The sequence below is a fragment of the Cornus florida genome, unplaced genomic scaffold (genome assembly GCF_030987335.1).
Source record: "Cornus florida cultivar Cherokee Brave unplaced genomic scaffold, ASM3098733v1 CherokeeBrave_3.0.0_Hap2_Chr04, whole genome shotgun sequence".
In the NCBI taxonomy this organism is placed as follows: Eukaryota; Viridiplantae; Streptophyta; class Magnoliopsida; order Cornales; family Cornaceae; genus Cornus; species Cornus florida.
The window spans coordinates 17,962,779-17,979,688 of NW_026775574.1; the positions used below are offsets into that span (position 1 = coordinate 17,962,779).

At 36.8% G+C, this 16,910-nt stretch overlaps 1 protein-coding gene across 1 annotated transcript; it reads right to left on the reverse strand.

The window, feature by feature from the left end:
- Positions 1 to 11,968: 11,968 nt before the first annotated feature.
- Positions 11,969 to 14,939, reverse strand: LOC132302903 (pentatricopeptide repeat-containing protein At1g26900, mitochondrial). Its single transcript, XM_059799902.1, has one exon. It carries the CDS (start codon positions 14,624 to 14,626, stop codon positions 12,857 to 12,859), a length of 1,770 nt encoding a protein of 589 aa, XP_059655885.1. The 5' UTR covers positions 14,627 to 14,939; the 3' UTR covers positions 11,969 to 12,856.
- Positions 14,940 to 16,910: the final 1,971 nt, after the last annotated feature.

Consider the following 16,910-nt stretch of genomic DNA (forward strand, 5'->3'; position numbering starts at 1 on the left):
CCTGCTTTAGGACACTGCCTGGAGGTATGACCATACTCTCCACAAGTGTAGCAACTACCCTGGAAAGTATCAAATGGCCTCCTCTGTCTGTTAGCCTGTGGCTGACCTTGTCCAGTCTGTGGTCCCCCATTCTGCTGCCCATGAATAGGTGACACATCCCTGTTATCATCTGAACCACTCTTGTGTTTCTTCCAAGGCTGCTGTCCCAGGAACTTGCCCTTGTCATTCTGTCGATGATCATTTCCATTTCCCTTCTCAACTGACTGATTAGCAGAGTCTTTATCACCCTGCTTCTCACCCTTGGCCTGTCTGATGTCCACTGTCAGCTGATACTGCTGCAAAGCGGCGTCTACAACCTAAGCATAGGTAGTGTAAGCTGGACTGCCAATAATAGCTCGCTTAATCGACCACATCAGTCCCTTCACAAAACTATTGCGTTTTTTCTCTTCCGTATCCACCTCCTCCGGAGCAAACAGAGATAAGCGTGTGAACTGCTGCTCATACTCTGCCACCGTCATGTTCCCCTGCTGCAGATTTAGAAACTCAGCCTTCATAGTTGCCCTGACTGCATAGGGAAAATATTTCTCATCAAAGCGAGTACTGAACTGATCATAACTCAATGTCATCCTCTCCTCTACAGTGGTAACGGACTCCCACCACTGTAGTGCATCCCCAACCAGCTTGAAAGTAGCAAGCATCTGCTTCTGAACCTCCGTGCACTGAACCAAGCGAAGATGACGCTCAAGGTCTTGTTTCCACTGGTGAGTTGCTTTCGCATCGGTGGAGCCTGAGAACACAGGTGGACTCCCCTTTGTGAAAGAACTCTTAGCCGTCTCCCAAGTATTAGTCTGAACAACCGGTGCTGGTATAGGTGCCTGCTGAACTGGTGGTTGATTCCGAAGTGCAGCTGTTACCCCAGCCTCTATAGCCCGAGCAACAAGGTCATTGAGGTGAGGAGGAATCTCTAGATCTCTGACCTGACCTAGAGTCTGCTGAACTTCCTCCTGCTCATTACGAAACTGACCTTCAACATCCTGAAACCCAGGCATTCGCTGCTCTTCCTCCATTTGCTGACGCCGTAGGAAATCTTGCTGCCTACGTGCCTCCTCCCATCGTCGATGATTGTTACGTCTGGTTCTTGCGTTAACAATGCTGCTAACACATAAAATCAGACATCAGTACGATATACTAGGACCATAAAAAATACAACGAATCCTAAACTTAAGCTCTAATCAAGAGATAACGCTACGCGGAAGTCTTATACGATAGAATCCTAGAGACACTTGAACCTGGAATGCTCTGATACCAACTGTAATACCCCTCGGATCCGAGACGCGGGTTGATCAGGCCTAGGCCCAAACCCGAGGGAATATCAAACAATTAATATTTTATAATCGAACACGGAATACAAAGTGATTAAAGAAATAATATAATGAGCGGAAAGAAACTAAAATAAATCCTCAAAAATAAATATTTAAATCTGTTAAATCTAAACTCCATAGGTTTACAACTTGGGAATCCATCCATTGGACCCCTTATTAAAAGTTCTCAAACCGAAACTGGAAACTGAAATAACCAAAATAAAAACTAAAGCTAACATAAAGAAGATTCCTACATAGGCAGGGGAATGAATATCTGTATCTGCTCTTCACGTCCAAGCTCTAACCCTGGAACTGACGAACACCTGAAAAATGAAGAAGTGGGTCAGGCCCACATGCAAGTCCTGATCTACTACAATCCAAACAGTAATCCGATACGCAGATACATCCTAGAAAGACTCAACAATAACTAGAGTAGTCCATATATGTATAAGTACACACTATAGGACGCTCACTAGTCCAAAAAGGTCTGTCTCAGCCTGAATAGAGATACCATGCAAATCGCACATACTGTGGTCATGTGTATCTAGACCTACCAGGGAACAATACCTCTGTCCAGCTATCCATCCTAGGCAATATACGTGCCCTAACCATGGTCATGAGACTCAACTCATACCACGGCACTATATAATATATATGTAAAGTCCGTACTCCTCCTAATACAAAATACCATCCATCTGTGTAGTGGTCTGATATATGTATAACAAATCTATCCTAGAACTATAGTGGATCATTCAATTCACAATTGATATGACACATGTAGGTGATGGACTTAATCTTTATGACTAATCCATACCTTATTCCAAATTAGGTAGAACTTAGTGTTTGAACTAGTCCATACCTAGTATGTCACCATCCCATACCGGTACATACCATCCTCTAGTTAACATAGTTGACAAATCAATTTAATTATTTATCAACTACTTCCGAGAATAAGCCTAAATATAGTTTATCATATAACCAATTCATGTATCCAAAGTAAATCTTAGAATTCCAATTACAGTCCAATAAATTGACAAAGCAAGAGTATGCAATTTATTCCTCCAAATTCAACATAAATTGACGCAGTTTAATAAAACCTACTATCAATTGATTCCACAAATAAGCACTAATATAGTTTAACATGTGCATAATTATTAAATGCATTCAACATTTGATTTATAAATTATTTTCCAGTGCTTGATATAAATGAAACAAAGCTGCACATTTAACTCCTCCAAATAATCCCCAGATTGATGTAGTAGTATATATTACAACATCATGCATTCCTATTTAAGTATAAATATTTCAGATGAACAACTATACTCTTTACAGTGCCACAACATGATTAATAGTAACAAATCATACAAGTAAGAGTTGCTAAAAACTTCCATAGCAATTTAAGTTCATCTGTCAACCTTCCACATGCAAGCTTAATATTTAATCCTATGTTGTCTCATGCTTCAACACATCAATATTTTCTTGCTTCCTACTAGTTTTACATTTCTGAAATAGATATATACACCATTGAACAAAAGCTGTAACATTTAAACCAATCCCTACTGTCCCAAAGCAACCCAGAAATCCAAAATACCAAGAAGAGAGGAGGGAGCCGCCTCCATAAAACCTTGGAGTCGCCTCTCCTTTGGTGGAGCCGGCTCCATAACATGTTGAGCCGGCTCTAACCCTTGTAGAGCTGGCTCTACACCCTTGTAGAGCCGGCTCTTCTTCCCCCAGAGCCGGCTCCCTCTTTTGGTGAGCCAACTCTCCTCCTTTGAGAGCCGTATCCCCTATTCTGATCATCTTCTTCATCTCTGGCGAAGTCCAGAACCTCTGTTCAGTTTTTATAACTTAATTTAGGGTTCAATTGTCCTAGAATTAATTATAAGAATGTCTCCAAGCTCATATACACAAAGGTTAAGCAAGATTAAAATTCATGCAAACAGATTCTTAAGCAAGAACAACTCCCAACACAAAAACCAAATTTATGCAACGATTTAAAAAAAATTGATTCAATCATGCTTACAAGATTAATATTAACTTTAATTTAATCTATTTTGATACTTGATTCATCCCTGGAGTCTAACTAGGCATGCACAGAACACGAACTACAAGGAAAGAGAAGGACAGAACTTGCCTTTGAGTTTCAGACTTTGAAACTCTAAACCACCGTCTCTGAGGTTTTCCGACCACCTTCTAAATTGTCGTTCTACTCCTCTACTACTCTTGGTTAAACCCAGAAGAAAACCCTTGTTCCCTTCTTCTTGAACTTCTCTGTAGATCACTCAAGTTTTCTCTGTTTCTCTGTCTCTCACTCTCTGTATCTAAGTACGTGAACAGAGTTGTACGTACTTCCCAAAACCCTAAACCCACATTATGATATATTTATAGGCCCAAAACAATAACCCTAATCCGTGTAAAAATTAGAGACTAAGCCCTAATTCCAACCTTAATCGGCCCATGAAACTACCTAAGTTGAAACAGACGACGGCTATGATAAAACCTAAACCCTACGTTACGATAACTCAATTATAAACAATTAAATAATTACCATTTAATACAATAATTAACCAATTAATATAAAATGCAATTAATCAAATAACTCACGAAATAACCATTAATTTAATTTAAAGAAAAGTACAATTTAAACAATTAATTAAATAAAAATACTATTTAAACAATTTATTAAATTCCAGGACTGTCCCTTTATTTAAACAATTTATTAAATTCTAGGACTATCCCTTTTAAAATTAGGGGTATTACATAGGATCACTCATTCGGCCTTTAAATATCTTCTTTCTGGCTCGACCATTGTTTTGCTAACATAGAACACTGGGAATTATTCACCTTCCTCGCAGTGCACCAAAATGGCACTCGTTGCGATACTGGACACACCAAGGTACAAAAAAAGCTTTTCACCTGGCTCGGGGGCAGATAAAACTGGAAGGCTCTGCATATATTCTTTCAAGTTGGTCAGTGCCTATTGTTGCTCATCCCCCCAGGCCTGTTTTCCATGGCCCCTTGTTGTATCGAAGAACGGTTTACAGTGATCTGACAGCTTAGAAATGAATCGACTCAGCGTGGCTATTCGACCTGTGAGTGCTTGTACTTCTTTGACCGTTCTGGGTTCTGCATTTTTTATCAGAGCTTCTGTTTGGGCTGGGCTAACTTCAATTCCTCTGTTATTGACCACGTATCCCAGGAACTACCCAGAACCCACGCTGAATAAGCACTTAGTTGGATTAAGCTTCATTCCATACCTCCTCAATACCCCGAATACATCTTGTAAGTGTTCTAGGTGATCGTACTTCTTCTTACTCTTTACTACCATGTTATCAATATAGGCCTCTACAGTCTTCCCCATTTGATTTTTGAAGATCTTACTGACCAGCCTTTGATAAGTAGCTCTAGTGTTCTTTAGTCCGAACAGCGTAACTTTGTAACAGTAGATTCCTCATTCGATGATAAAAGAGGTTTTCTCTTCATCATTCGGGTCCATAGGGATTTGGTTGTAGCCTGAGTAAGCTTATAGGAAGGTTAATCGTTCATATCCAGTAGTGGCATCCACCATTTGATTAATCTTTGGTAATGGGAAGCTGTCTTTCGGGCATGCTTTGTTCAAATTGGTGAAGTCAATACATACTCTCCATTCCCCATTCTTCTTCTGCACAACGACTACATTTGAGAGCCAAACTAGGTACTGAACTTCTCTAATGAACCCTGCATCTAGCAATCAGTCAATCTCATCAGTGATGATTTGATTGTGCTCTGGGGCGAACCTTCTCTACCTCTGTCTCACAGGCTTAGCTTTCAGGTCTACATTGAGGGAATGACAAGACATGGAAGGACTGATTCCTGGCATATCTAAATGGCTCCAAGCAAACACATCTGCGTTTTGAGACATGAAATCAATCAACCGCTATTTCTCCCCTTCTGCAAGCCCTGACCCTAGCCTTATTATTCTATCTAGCTTATGAGGATCTATCTGTGCATCAATGAGGGGCTCTTCGGTAAGAACTAAAGGTTCCTCCTCTCCACCGATCGCTTTGGGGGGAGGTCTCTGTAATTGCTATCTCGGATTGTCAGGTCGGCCTGGAGCTTTACCCTTACCAGTTGCTTTCAATGTCACGGAGTAGCATTCCTTGGCTGCGACTTGATCCCCATGGATGTTAATCACCTTGCTCCCATCCGGGCTCAAACATCTCATCACCTGGTGCAGAGTTGATGGGACACCTTGGACCCTTTGGATCCATCTTCTTCCCATCAAGAGATTGTAAGACGGATGGATTTCAACGACCACAAAATTCTCTGTCAGAACTCTTTCAGCAGCTTGTACTCGAAATTCTACCATACCAATGGGCTCTACTTGTTTCCCATCAAACCCCAACAATGGATTTCCGGTGGGTTTGAGCTTTTCTGTCTTTATCTCAAGCCGGTCAAACGTTATTCTTGTCATGACGTTCGCACTGCTCCCTGGATCAATCAGAACTCTCCGCACCAAGCATTCTGCCACTATCAAACTGACTACCAAAGGATCTTCAAATGGTACCTGTACACGCAACAAGTCCGTTCTGGCGAATTTTATCTGAACCGATGCATTCTGCTGGTGCAGAGCGTTTACGCTACCTATCCTTTTATTCATCTGTGCTTGGCGAAGGCGCGTTCGGAGTAGTTCTTCTGACTCCTCGATCAGTTCAGGTCGGCCGTGAATTGCATTTATTATCCAATCGGGCTACGCGTTATGGTAGCTCAACTTTTGATTCCTCTTCACTTGCTCTGCCGGTCGGTTCTGCTCCACCGCCAGCCCTTGAATATATCTTGCAAACTCTCCCCTTGCTATAAACATCTCCACTTGCCTCCTTAGGTTCCTGCACTCATTAGTCTGATTACCAAAATCACTATGGAAAGCACAATGTTTAGATTGATCTCTCTGTTTGAGAGGTTGTCTAATTGGTAAGGGAAAGCGAAACTTACTTTATTCTCCTGATATAACCTTGCGAGAGTGACTTTAAGTGGAGTAACCAACTCCTCTTCTCTAGGCCTCTTCTCTACCTTCCAGGAGGTCTGACGCTGTGGTGGAGCTTGTTTTTGCCGGATCTTAGTTTTGGACTTCTCCTCTGTTGAAATAATTGACGTCTTCCTTGCATTAGATGTTTCTTCTTCTTTTAAACGCATGAAACCGTCAGCTTTCTCGTTCAACTCGTCCATGCTATTCGGCGTATTTACCACTAGACTTGTGTGGAACAGTGTCCCTCGGTTCATTGCTAACTTGAACGCTTGAATCGCTGTAGATAGATGACATTCCATTACCATGCTCTTGACGAGGTTGAACCTAGTGAGGAAAGCTTGGAGCCGCTTCTCTTGGTGCTGCTTCATTGTAAACAGGCTTGAGACATCTTTGGCCGGGCGCTTGTTCCCATAATACTGGCTTATGAACTTGTCACACAGGTCTTGGAAGCTTGCGATTGAGCCTTTAGCCAAATTCTTGAACCAATTGAGCGCTGGCCTGGTCAAACTTGTAGGAAAGCACTTGCACATCAAAGGATCGTTCTCCGTGTTTAGAGCCATTTTCAACTGAATGTGGTAAATGTGATCGATCGGGTCACTCATTCCATTAAACAGAATGAAAACTAGCATGGAAAACTTCCTCGGATTAAGAGCGTGCAGGATCTCGTCAGTAAATGCTGAAGCAACCGTTCTTGCTGACGAACGGAGGGCTTCATTCTCCCTTGGATACTTTGAGAATGTCTTCTGTTCAGAAGACCCCCTGTCCAGACCTCTATATTCGTATGTGGCCATTGATAGTCGATAAGGAGGATCGTAAGAGCGTTCCTCTGTTAACTCCCTTTGCCATGACGGTGTAGCCTTGTTGCGACCATACTCCATAGCTTCTTTTTGCCTCAGCCTGTCATGATACGGATTGAATACCATGGCTTCTTCTTGCCTGATCCGCTCATGATGCGGATCCAGATGGATAGATCCTTCTCGATCCTCCACGTGATGAGCATTTGGTGGCAAATCGCCTAGTCTGATCTCTTCGCGGTGAAGATCCACACGATCGTTGCCTTCTTGCTCGCCTTAGTGTACAATGTTAGGCTGCATGACTCTTTCCCCTACTGGAGGTGGTCGTGGAATCACCGGGGCTTCCCGACGCTCCATTCCAGCTCCCAATTCTGCATTCTCTCTTCTCAGAGCCTCAATCATGCTCATCAACTCAGCAAGCTTCGTCTGTTGGCCATTCTCCAGTGGATTGGAACTTTCACCTCCTATCATCGTTCCTGATCGGAGTAGAGTCATCAACCGCGAATTCCTGATCGGATCTGATCGTTGTTAATGCGAACGCATTAGATCTGGCCTTAAACTAGCTGAATTCCAATCTCTTTCCACTGGATCTGGTCTATAATCTGTTGATTCTATCCTTGCCGTGAACTCATCAAATCTGATCTCGATAAACAGATCGAGATTTCTCAGATCTAATTCCAATCTCCAAAGATCAACTAGAACCAAATCTCTGCAAGACAGAGCATAATCTCACCGACCTGAATCCAGCTCCCAGAGATCTAACTTTTCTTCACAAATCAGTCTTGATCGAATCAATCTTGATCGAACGTGAATCAATCTTGATCTTTTCCCACGGACGGTGCCATTGAAGATGCAAGAAATTTCCACTCTCAATTTAGAAAGAGTAATTCTACACTTCAAAGATTTTTCAACCCCCTTTCCATCTATTTTCAACCTATTTATGGACTGTTACAGATCTTCTAGAACCTTCCTAACTAACTCCCTGCACTGGGCTGTTCTTGTGGGCTCTTCTTGATTATGGGCTTAATTCCTTTTATCTAAAATTGGGCTTCCAACATGATTTCCCGGTCCTGGGCTTGACTATCGAGGACTTGGTCCAGAACGGTTGCTCTTGCCTGACCCACTCTTAGCAATTTGAATCGTACCCGGCCCAGGTTATTTTTGGTATCCTCATGATATCTTTTAAATTTTGTTAGTATCTTTATAATTATTATTATTATTATTATTATTTTGGAAGTTTGTAAATCACCATATTTACTAGATGTTTTAGTAGAATATAATATATTTTCACAAATATCACACCATATACTTATGCAGTTATACATTTATTATAAATATATAGGCTATGAGGAAAAAAAAAAAAAAAAAAAATCTAGAGAGAAATATATATATATATATATATATATATATATATATATAGCCTATCAAAGAAAAAAAAAAATAAAAAATTATGCATTTTAGGATAATGTTGAACAAAAGTCCAACTATCATGGAGGTATTTCAATAGTCAAATCATATTTATCGGGGTAAAAGGTAGAAATATTGAAATTTGTTCGAAAGTACTTCAAACAAATGCATTTTATTTTTAATTTAGGCAACATAATTGATTAATTAAATTAGAATTTTTTGCATTAATTTTGTGATAAATTGATCATGTTATAGACATATAGTTATTGATTAATTATATTTAGATAGGTTATTTCTGTTAGATTATTGTGATAGTGTTAATTGTAATATATTTATTTTATTATTTGTTACATATTATTCATTGTCCTTACAAATATATGATATATTAGAAAATAATAATATGTGTATAACCGAATTTTTGGTCCCGAATTTTTAATGCATATAACGTATTATACACGTACGTATTCGTATTCGTATTTTTACATTTCCATTTTTTTTTAAACGTATTTTAAAAATATATATATCAAATTATATGCGTACGTTTTCGTATCCGTATTTTTCTCGTATCGTATTTTACTAACTATGACTCTGTCTAAGTTTAGCACAATTACCAATAGGTCTGTGACCTAGCGATACAAGACTCCTACTTCCCAAAGGAAGATCAGGAGTTCGAACCTCAGTCCTAGTCCCAACTAGAAAAAAAAAAAAAAAAAAAATTAAGTTTAGCACAATTATATATATTTTCCAAATACATTTTCATTAAATAAAACAAAACAAGTTTTCTGTAATAAAGAGGTGCTCTATGTTTTAAGATTTTTTTTTTTTTTTTTTCCTATTGCACCAAGCACTTTTTATCTAATCAAGAGTGTCTTCAAGCCTTTAATCTGTATTTATTTATTCTCCCTGTCATATTAAGAGGCATGCTTAGTTGTGATAACGGACTCTAAGAATTGTGCTTACTTTCTAATTAATATGTCTACTTAGTTGATTTAGTACTTACAATAAATGTAACATCCCATACAATAAGAATAACAGCCCCATTGAGGTTACTGAAGGCCGTATAACCTAGTGATACTCATGCTAAAAAAGTATTCTCGTGATACTTTTCGGGGTTCAAAAATAGACGATCAAGTATTCATTTTTTTAGACAAACTTATCAGTCTACCTTAAGATTCACAATGCTGATTAGAAGAAGTGTTAAAAGGTTAATATTTTTGGTGATTTTGTCTAACGAACGTGTTTTGCTGTGTACACACAAATTTCGTAACAGTAAATAAAAGACAGTAATATGAAACAATTAAAGAATTTAGGTGGTTTATTCACTAAATGTTGATTACTGGATGTGCCAAAAGTAAGTTTGAATTTTTTTTTGGTATTGACTAATGATAGTGTTCTATAATGTTTCACAATCTTGGAAAAGGCTCGAAATTTTTTTTTTTTCGGAAAGTAAGTTAAAAAGGCTAGAAGTTAAGTACATGAATAAAATACTTATTTTCAGAATTCTCCATTAGATTGCTGACACCTAACGTATATCCATTAGATTGCTGACACCTAACGTATATCATAGCCATGCCTGATAATGGTATTCTTTATCTCTATGAAAGAATTATTAAAAAAATTCTAAATTTGGTAGAATTGGTAGCTTTTCACTATTAAACAATATATGAGTTGAGTGTAGAATTGAAAATAATTAAAATTTAGTCAATTTAGGAATGTTGATTAATTACTATTTACGACTCTGTGTGAAAATCAAATGTGTTGTATCTTCGATAACAGTGGAAGATATGATGAAAAAGGGAAAAATATTTGTATACATATAATCATATTTAGAGAAATAAGACAATTCTTAAGAGTAGAACAGTTTAGATTTTTATCCTTTAACTTACCACCTATGATTTGTCTGGCTGGAATATGTAAATATGCATGAAAAAGTTAAAATTTGAGGCAATAACATAAATTTATTTTTACATGCAATATTTAATTTCACTTTTAGTAATGTAAATTTACTTTATGTGGAATATTTAATTTCACTCTTAGTATTGTAAATTTAGAATATTTAATTTCACTTCTAGTTGTTGAGTGGATGTGAAATTTATGTGCAATATTTAATTTCGGTGGGGAAGAAAATCTTTTCTTTATGGACAAAGTAAGGGGGATTCCAAGCAAAAGATGGTATCGACTTCTCTACTGCCGCAGCTGAGGTTCTTTACAGATGTTGTTGAGTTGATGTGAAATTTTGCTTGGTAATAAAGATTGATATAGCAAATTAAACAACAAATATTGTGTCGGTTATGAGTCTGATTGACTGAGCTTTCTGATGGCTTCTAAGTCAATAAAATCCTTTATCAAAACATGAGTGTTTGATAACTGTTTGATAACTAAAATAAAAGGAATTTCAACCAATGTCAAAGATCTAAAAAGTCCGTTCAAGCATAGCTCGGAAAACTTGTTTTTGGAACTTATTTATAAGAAAGTTTAGCTAATTTTAAGTAACAATTTTTATTTACAATTTTATCCTTATTTTAAAAGGAAAGAACACACGTGGATGATTTGCAAAAAAAAATTCCTATTGATTTCCATTTAATCCAAGATGTGGAGGATTTGCAGAATAATATTCCCATTGATTTCCATTTGATTTCAAAAAGGAGCAAAAGAGTTATAAAGATAGTTGAACTCTCATCCAAAAAAGTTCAAACATTCTAACAACCTTTCTAACTCTTAATATATATATATATATATATATATATATATATATATATAATAGATTTTTTTTTTTAAAAAAATTGAGTCTGAATAATTATGCTAAACTGCTACAATTTCTCTCATCCTTTTAATTTTTTTTTTCTTCAACTTTTATCAATATGTATACATTGATCTTCACTTTGTCATTAATGGGGATCTTCACTTTGTCAGTAATGTATCTACAATAAAAGTATGAACAACATTGATGTGCCAATTAATTATTGCTCCATCATCTCTGATTTTCACTCCATTACTCTAATTATCTTTTTCATTTTTTTTTCTTGATAAATCCCGATTAATTCAACTATGCTACCATTTTTGTACCATTTATGATAATTAAGGATAAAATTGTCAAGTTAAATTGTGTTTAGTCAAAAGAATTTTTTAAAAAATACATTCACCAAACAACTTTTTTTCAAGAAGCTCCCAAACAGAGCCTCAGGGTTGCTTTTTGAGCTTTGCATGGTTCCCTCCCTCTGAACATCCTTAACTTTCTTACCATAAAGGCAAAAAAAAAAAAAAAAATCAAGTGTCAATTTTAACAAAGATTCAACTTGATCAATTGTGCAAGGAGAGAGACAGATATGATATATATATATATATATATATATATATATATATATATATTTGTGAGCACAGTAATACGAACTAAAAAGGAGGAAACAAAGCAAAGCTGAAAAACTGGCCTTCATTTCTATATGTTTTTTTAATAGAGATGATTTATGTATAATTTAATTTTGATTTGGGATGAAGCTAAATTAGAGTTCTAGAAACATGCATATTTCATGTCGCATACACTTAATTATTTTGAACTTCGATGTTTAGAACTCTGTTCTAACTTCTAACCCTAACTCTCCAACTACATACATTGTGCTACATGAGTTTTTTTCTTTTTTTTTGTCCTAGTTGGTACTCACACACACGTCTCTTCTGAAACTTGAACCCCTTACTTTCCTTTGGGAGGCAAGAAACTGATACCGCTAGGTCACTGGCCCGTTAGTCTACATGGGGCTTTTTCAATCATCTTTTTACCCACAATTTCAGTCCAACATTCGTTCGGCTTCTTTGATCAGGTTTTCTCCTACATCACAAAGCACACTTACAAAATCTGGCAACTCCCTGCAATGGCAAGAGTAGTTGAACCAGCAGGGAGTTCATGATAGATTTCCCTCCAGTATTCTCTGTTACAAACTTCCTCAAACCAACACTTCCATGTGCTCTGCATGCAGCAACAGCAGCGAGTTTTGATTAGTTTATCGGATTCCTCTGGCAAGGCGCGAAACCCAAAAAATCATCATACATTCAGTCATGTGATAAGCCAAACTCTCAACCCATCATCTCAAAACAGCTCAAATCCTTGTTCACCAGTCCCTACATGTCTATAAGCACTAAAACTACCAAGTGAAATCACAGGTTTAACCCTAATGTTCGGTTGGATTCAGTTCTAGCTCATACACAGGCAAGTTTGAGTTAAATTTATAAAGTAAGGCATGTTTCGGTGGCATACATATAGTGAGGTCTTCTAAATTCCCATGTTCCAAACTTTGTCACAATCCTTGACTCCCTAACTCGATTGCGCTGCATCCTGCTTCCTTCACTCCAATAGGCACATGTTCAGCCTCTTTTGTCATGTTTTCTTTATACGTCTCCACCATGCCTGCTTGATCTGGCAACCTCCCTGCAATGGCATAAGTACTAGAAAGAATGATCGAATCAGCAGGGTGTTCATCAAAGATTTCCTCCAGTACTCTCTTCACACACTCCCCCAAGCCCACATTTCCATGGACTCTGCATCCTGCGAGTAATGCACGCCATGCAGTGGCATCACCCTTAATAGGCAAGCTCTTGATTAGTTGATACGCTTCCTCTAGCAAGCCTGCACGACCCAAGAGATCAATCACACATCCGTAGTGTTCAACCTTAGGTGTCAAGCCATACTTTCGTACCATCCTCTCGAAACAGCTTGATCCCTCAGTCACAAGCCCTCCATGGCTACAAGCACTTAAAACTACCAACAAAGTTATTTCATTAGGTATAAATCCCTCCTCTTCCATCCTATGAAAGAGCTTAATGGCATTTTTTGCCTGCCCATGGAACCCAAAACCCGAAATCATGGCTGTCCACAATTTCACATCTTTGTTCTGTATCCTATCAAAAACATCTGTGGCCTTCTCCAGCAACCCACATTTGGAGTACATATCAACCAGACCTGTGCCCAGAACAGCATCCAACACTATGTGCTCGCCCTCTATGTACTTGTGTACTCGTCGACCTAGAGCCAAAGAACCAGATGCAGCACAACCCAAAAGCAATCCTATCAATGTGGAGGAATTGGGTTTCACTTGGTCAACTTTCATCAACTGTATTAAAGCAATTGACTCTTCTAGTAGGCCAATTTTAGCATACTTGTCTATGAGACAGTTCCACAAGACAACATCCTTCCCAGTAACTTCATTGAACACTCTTCGTCCTGAATCGAGGTTACCAGTATTCCCATACATCCCAATTAAAGCAGTAACCACATTCAAATATAAACAAAAACCACTCTTGATGCAATACCCATGAACAGATTTTCCTCCCAACACATTTCCTAAATCACCAAAAGCCGATAAAGCACTCAAGACAGTAGTGACACCGATTCTCTGACCGGCCTTGTTCAGTTGCTGGAACAAATCTATAACCATTGAAGGATGAGACGCATGAAGATATCCACCCATTAAAGTATTCCAAGAAACCAAATCCCGTTCTTGAGACAATTCATCAAACACATGGCGGGCATCTCCAATTTTCCCACAAACACAATAAAAATGCAGAAGGGTATTCTTTACATTGAGAAAAATATCATACCCAGATCGGAGAACCACCGAGTGAATCCCCAAACCGGTCCAAATGGCTGATACACGCGCACAAGATTTGAGGGTCGATACGAAAGAGAACTGGTCTAGCAAAACATTTTGAGCTCTCATGTAATTGAAGAGAACAAAAGCTTGTTTTGGGTCATCACTAATTGAATAGCCTCTGAGCATAGTATTGAACATGAAAAGATTAGGATTTTGTATATGCTTGAAGATTGAGGCTGCATATTCTATGTCCAGTATAGAAGATGCTAGAAGCTTGCTCAATGGAAAAGGTATGAGGTCAAGACCAGTCTTTATCATTAAGCTTTGAATTTGAGAGATTTCAGAGGTTCGATTGCAAGATTTCAACAGAGAAATGAGCTTTTCATCTTCTGGAATTACAGAGTAGTGTCTTGGGCAAAGGACTGTTGGCCAAAATTTGAATTTTGGTCTCAGGTATGTACTAACGGTTATAATCATCAGCAAGATCTCTTTCCTGTAAAGTTTAAATTGTAGTCTAAATCTGTTTTAAAGCTGAGAAACTAAACTAGTTTTTGGTACAAGAACGTACAGCTTTGGTTCTACTAAAAAATTTTAGGCTCTGTTTTTTTACCCAAATATTTTTTGCTTCCTAGAAATCTCTTTTTTTTTTATTATTATTTTTTAATTTCACTTTTATTGTTAAACCCTATTTATTGGAGTAGCTGAATAATGTAATTGAATTGAAAATTTAAAAGGCAATTATTATATTTCTTTTCTTTTTCTATTTTTATTCGACGAATATCTCTCATAATTTTTTGAAGAGAGACTCCAGACTCTTTATCTCACTTAGAACTTATACAGAGTGAAATTATACAGCCATTATAAAATGGTTGACGTTAGTCGAAAGGAAGAATCTATAAGGTGTTTTTTCATACAATTCAATGCTTCAGCAAAAGGTCATGCAGTCGGATGAAATCTAGAAAACTCACGTTTTTCAATACTCAAAATTGCATTAAGTGGGTGTTTTGGAGTATTTCTCTACACTACAGAGCACTTCCATTTTAAAAAATTGTGGTGCAATGTATTTGGTGAAAAAAAATAAAATAAAATAATTTTTGTTAAAGATGATAGAGGTTAGGTCTAAAAAGTGTGTTTAATTGAAGTTAAGAATCATAACTTTTAAAACTGCTGTACGGGTAGAAATCCACGTTTTTAGGCAAGGGCGAATCTAGGAATTGTTAATGGGGGCTAATATTAAACAAGGGGGAATTGGGGATCGAAAAATTAAAGAATTGAAAAATTTTAGAGGAAATAGGATTAGACTTTAGAGGGAGAGAAAGAGTGAACTTTCTGATTTGTGCAAGTTTAGGAATTTAGGAGTTCTCTTTACTTTGACTTAGTGATTGTTTAGGGCTTATTTGGCTTGAGCATATTTAGTTGGGCCTTTGTTTTAAAATTGTGGCTTAGATATTGAGCTTGTTTGGATGTGTTAAAATTGGAGGGTTAATACTACTACTAATTTTTTTTTTTTTTAAACATTGGACTAATATACCTATACTTAAAAAAAAAATAAATAAATAAAATTTTGGGGGGGTTTAGGTAACTAATTTTCTTGTAGACAATTTAATCATTTTGTATTTTTTATTAATACAATTCTATCCCTTCTACAAACAAATAGCAAACAATACGTGGGACTCTGTAACAAACAAAGATCTAGTTTGTTTTGGATGTAAGATATTTTTTTATTTTTGTAACCCACATGATTTGGACACGTGATTTACTTCTATTATTTGGTGGTTAAATAAAATAGATATCAGATTAATATTATATTATTTGGTCAACTTATCAATTATCTTTTTGGTAATTAATTATTATAAAAGTGTTTTCCTATTTATTCTTTACTTTGATGGAAAGTGAAATTAAGGTTACTAAAAAAGAAAATTGATCATCTCTCTGCCTTTATAAGGTGCATATTATCCTTCAGTTATGTACGCTAATGAAAACAACACGTATAATATTTATCTGTGCAAAAGGTCAAGAGAGAGAAATTGGTTTCCACGCTTTGACTATTGCAGTTTAGCATGTTGTTCGTTCTGCAGTAAGGATCTCGACGCTTGCTCTGATCTCTTCAAGTTTTACAATTACAGATCAAAGTATTTATATCAACTACTTATTTCTGCATTATGTATATGTGAAAATTATGAAGTTCTAAGATATAGGATTCATGTAAATTTGTGATTAATGATTTTCACGAATTATTAAATTTTACGTATGGTATCAGAGCTTACGGTTTATGAATTTATTGTTTTCCTTTAACGTTGCGTAAATAATATGTTTAAATAAAAATAAAATTAAATGATTGCATAATATATTCATTTGGAATCCGTGCTGTATGTGTTTTTGATCAATTTGTGGGTTCCTATGTTTTGATCAGTTTGGTCATTTATTTGGTTTACATACATTAAATTTCGAGCCTAAATAAATTGCCAGAAAGTTAACTAAGTCTTACGCCTTATACATACATATGTATAATAAGACAAACAAGATGAATCTATTAATGTTTTTGCCTTCTGTATCCATGCATGATTAGAATAGAACATGGGATTGAAAAGTCAACAACATTTGTTTGCTATTGCTTTAAAGAAACTCAGTGGTTGTCCACCAATTACAAATCATTATTATTATTATTTGAAAATTAATAAATACATAAAGTTTGTGTATTTATTTATTTTATTGAAGAAATTTAAATTATTGTTAAAAATATTTGTCCAATGATTTGAAG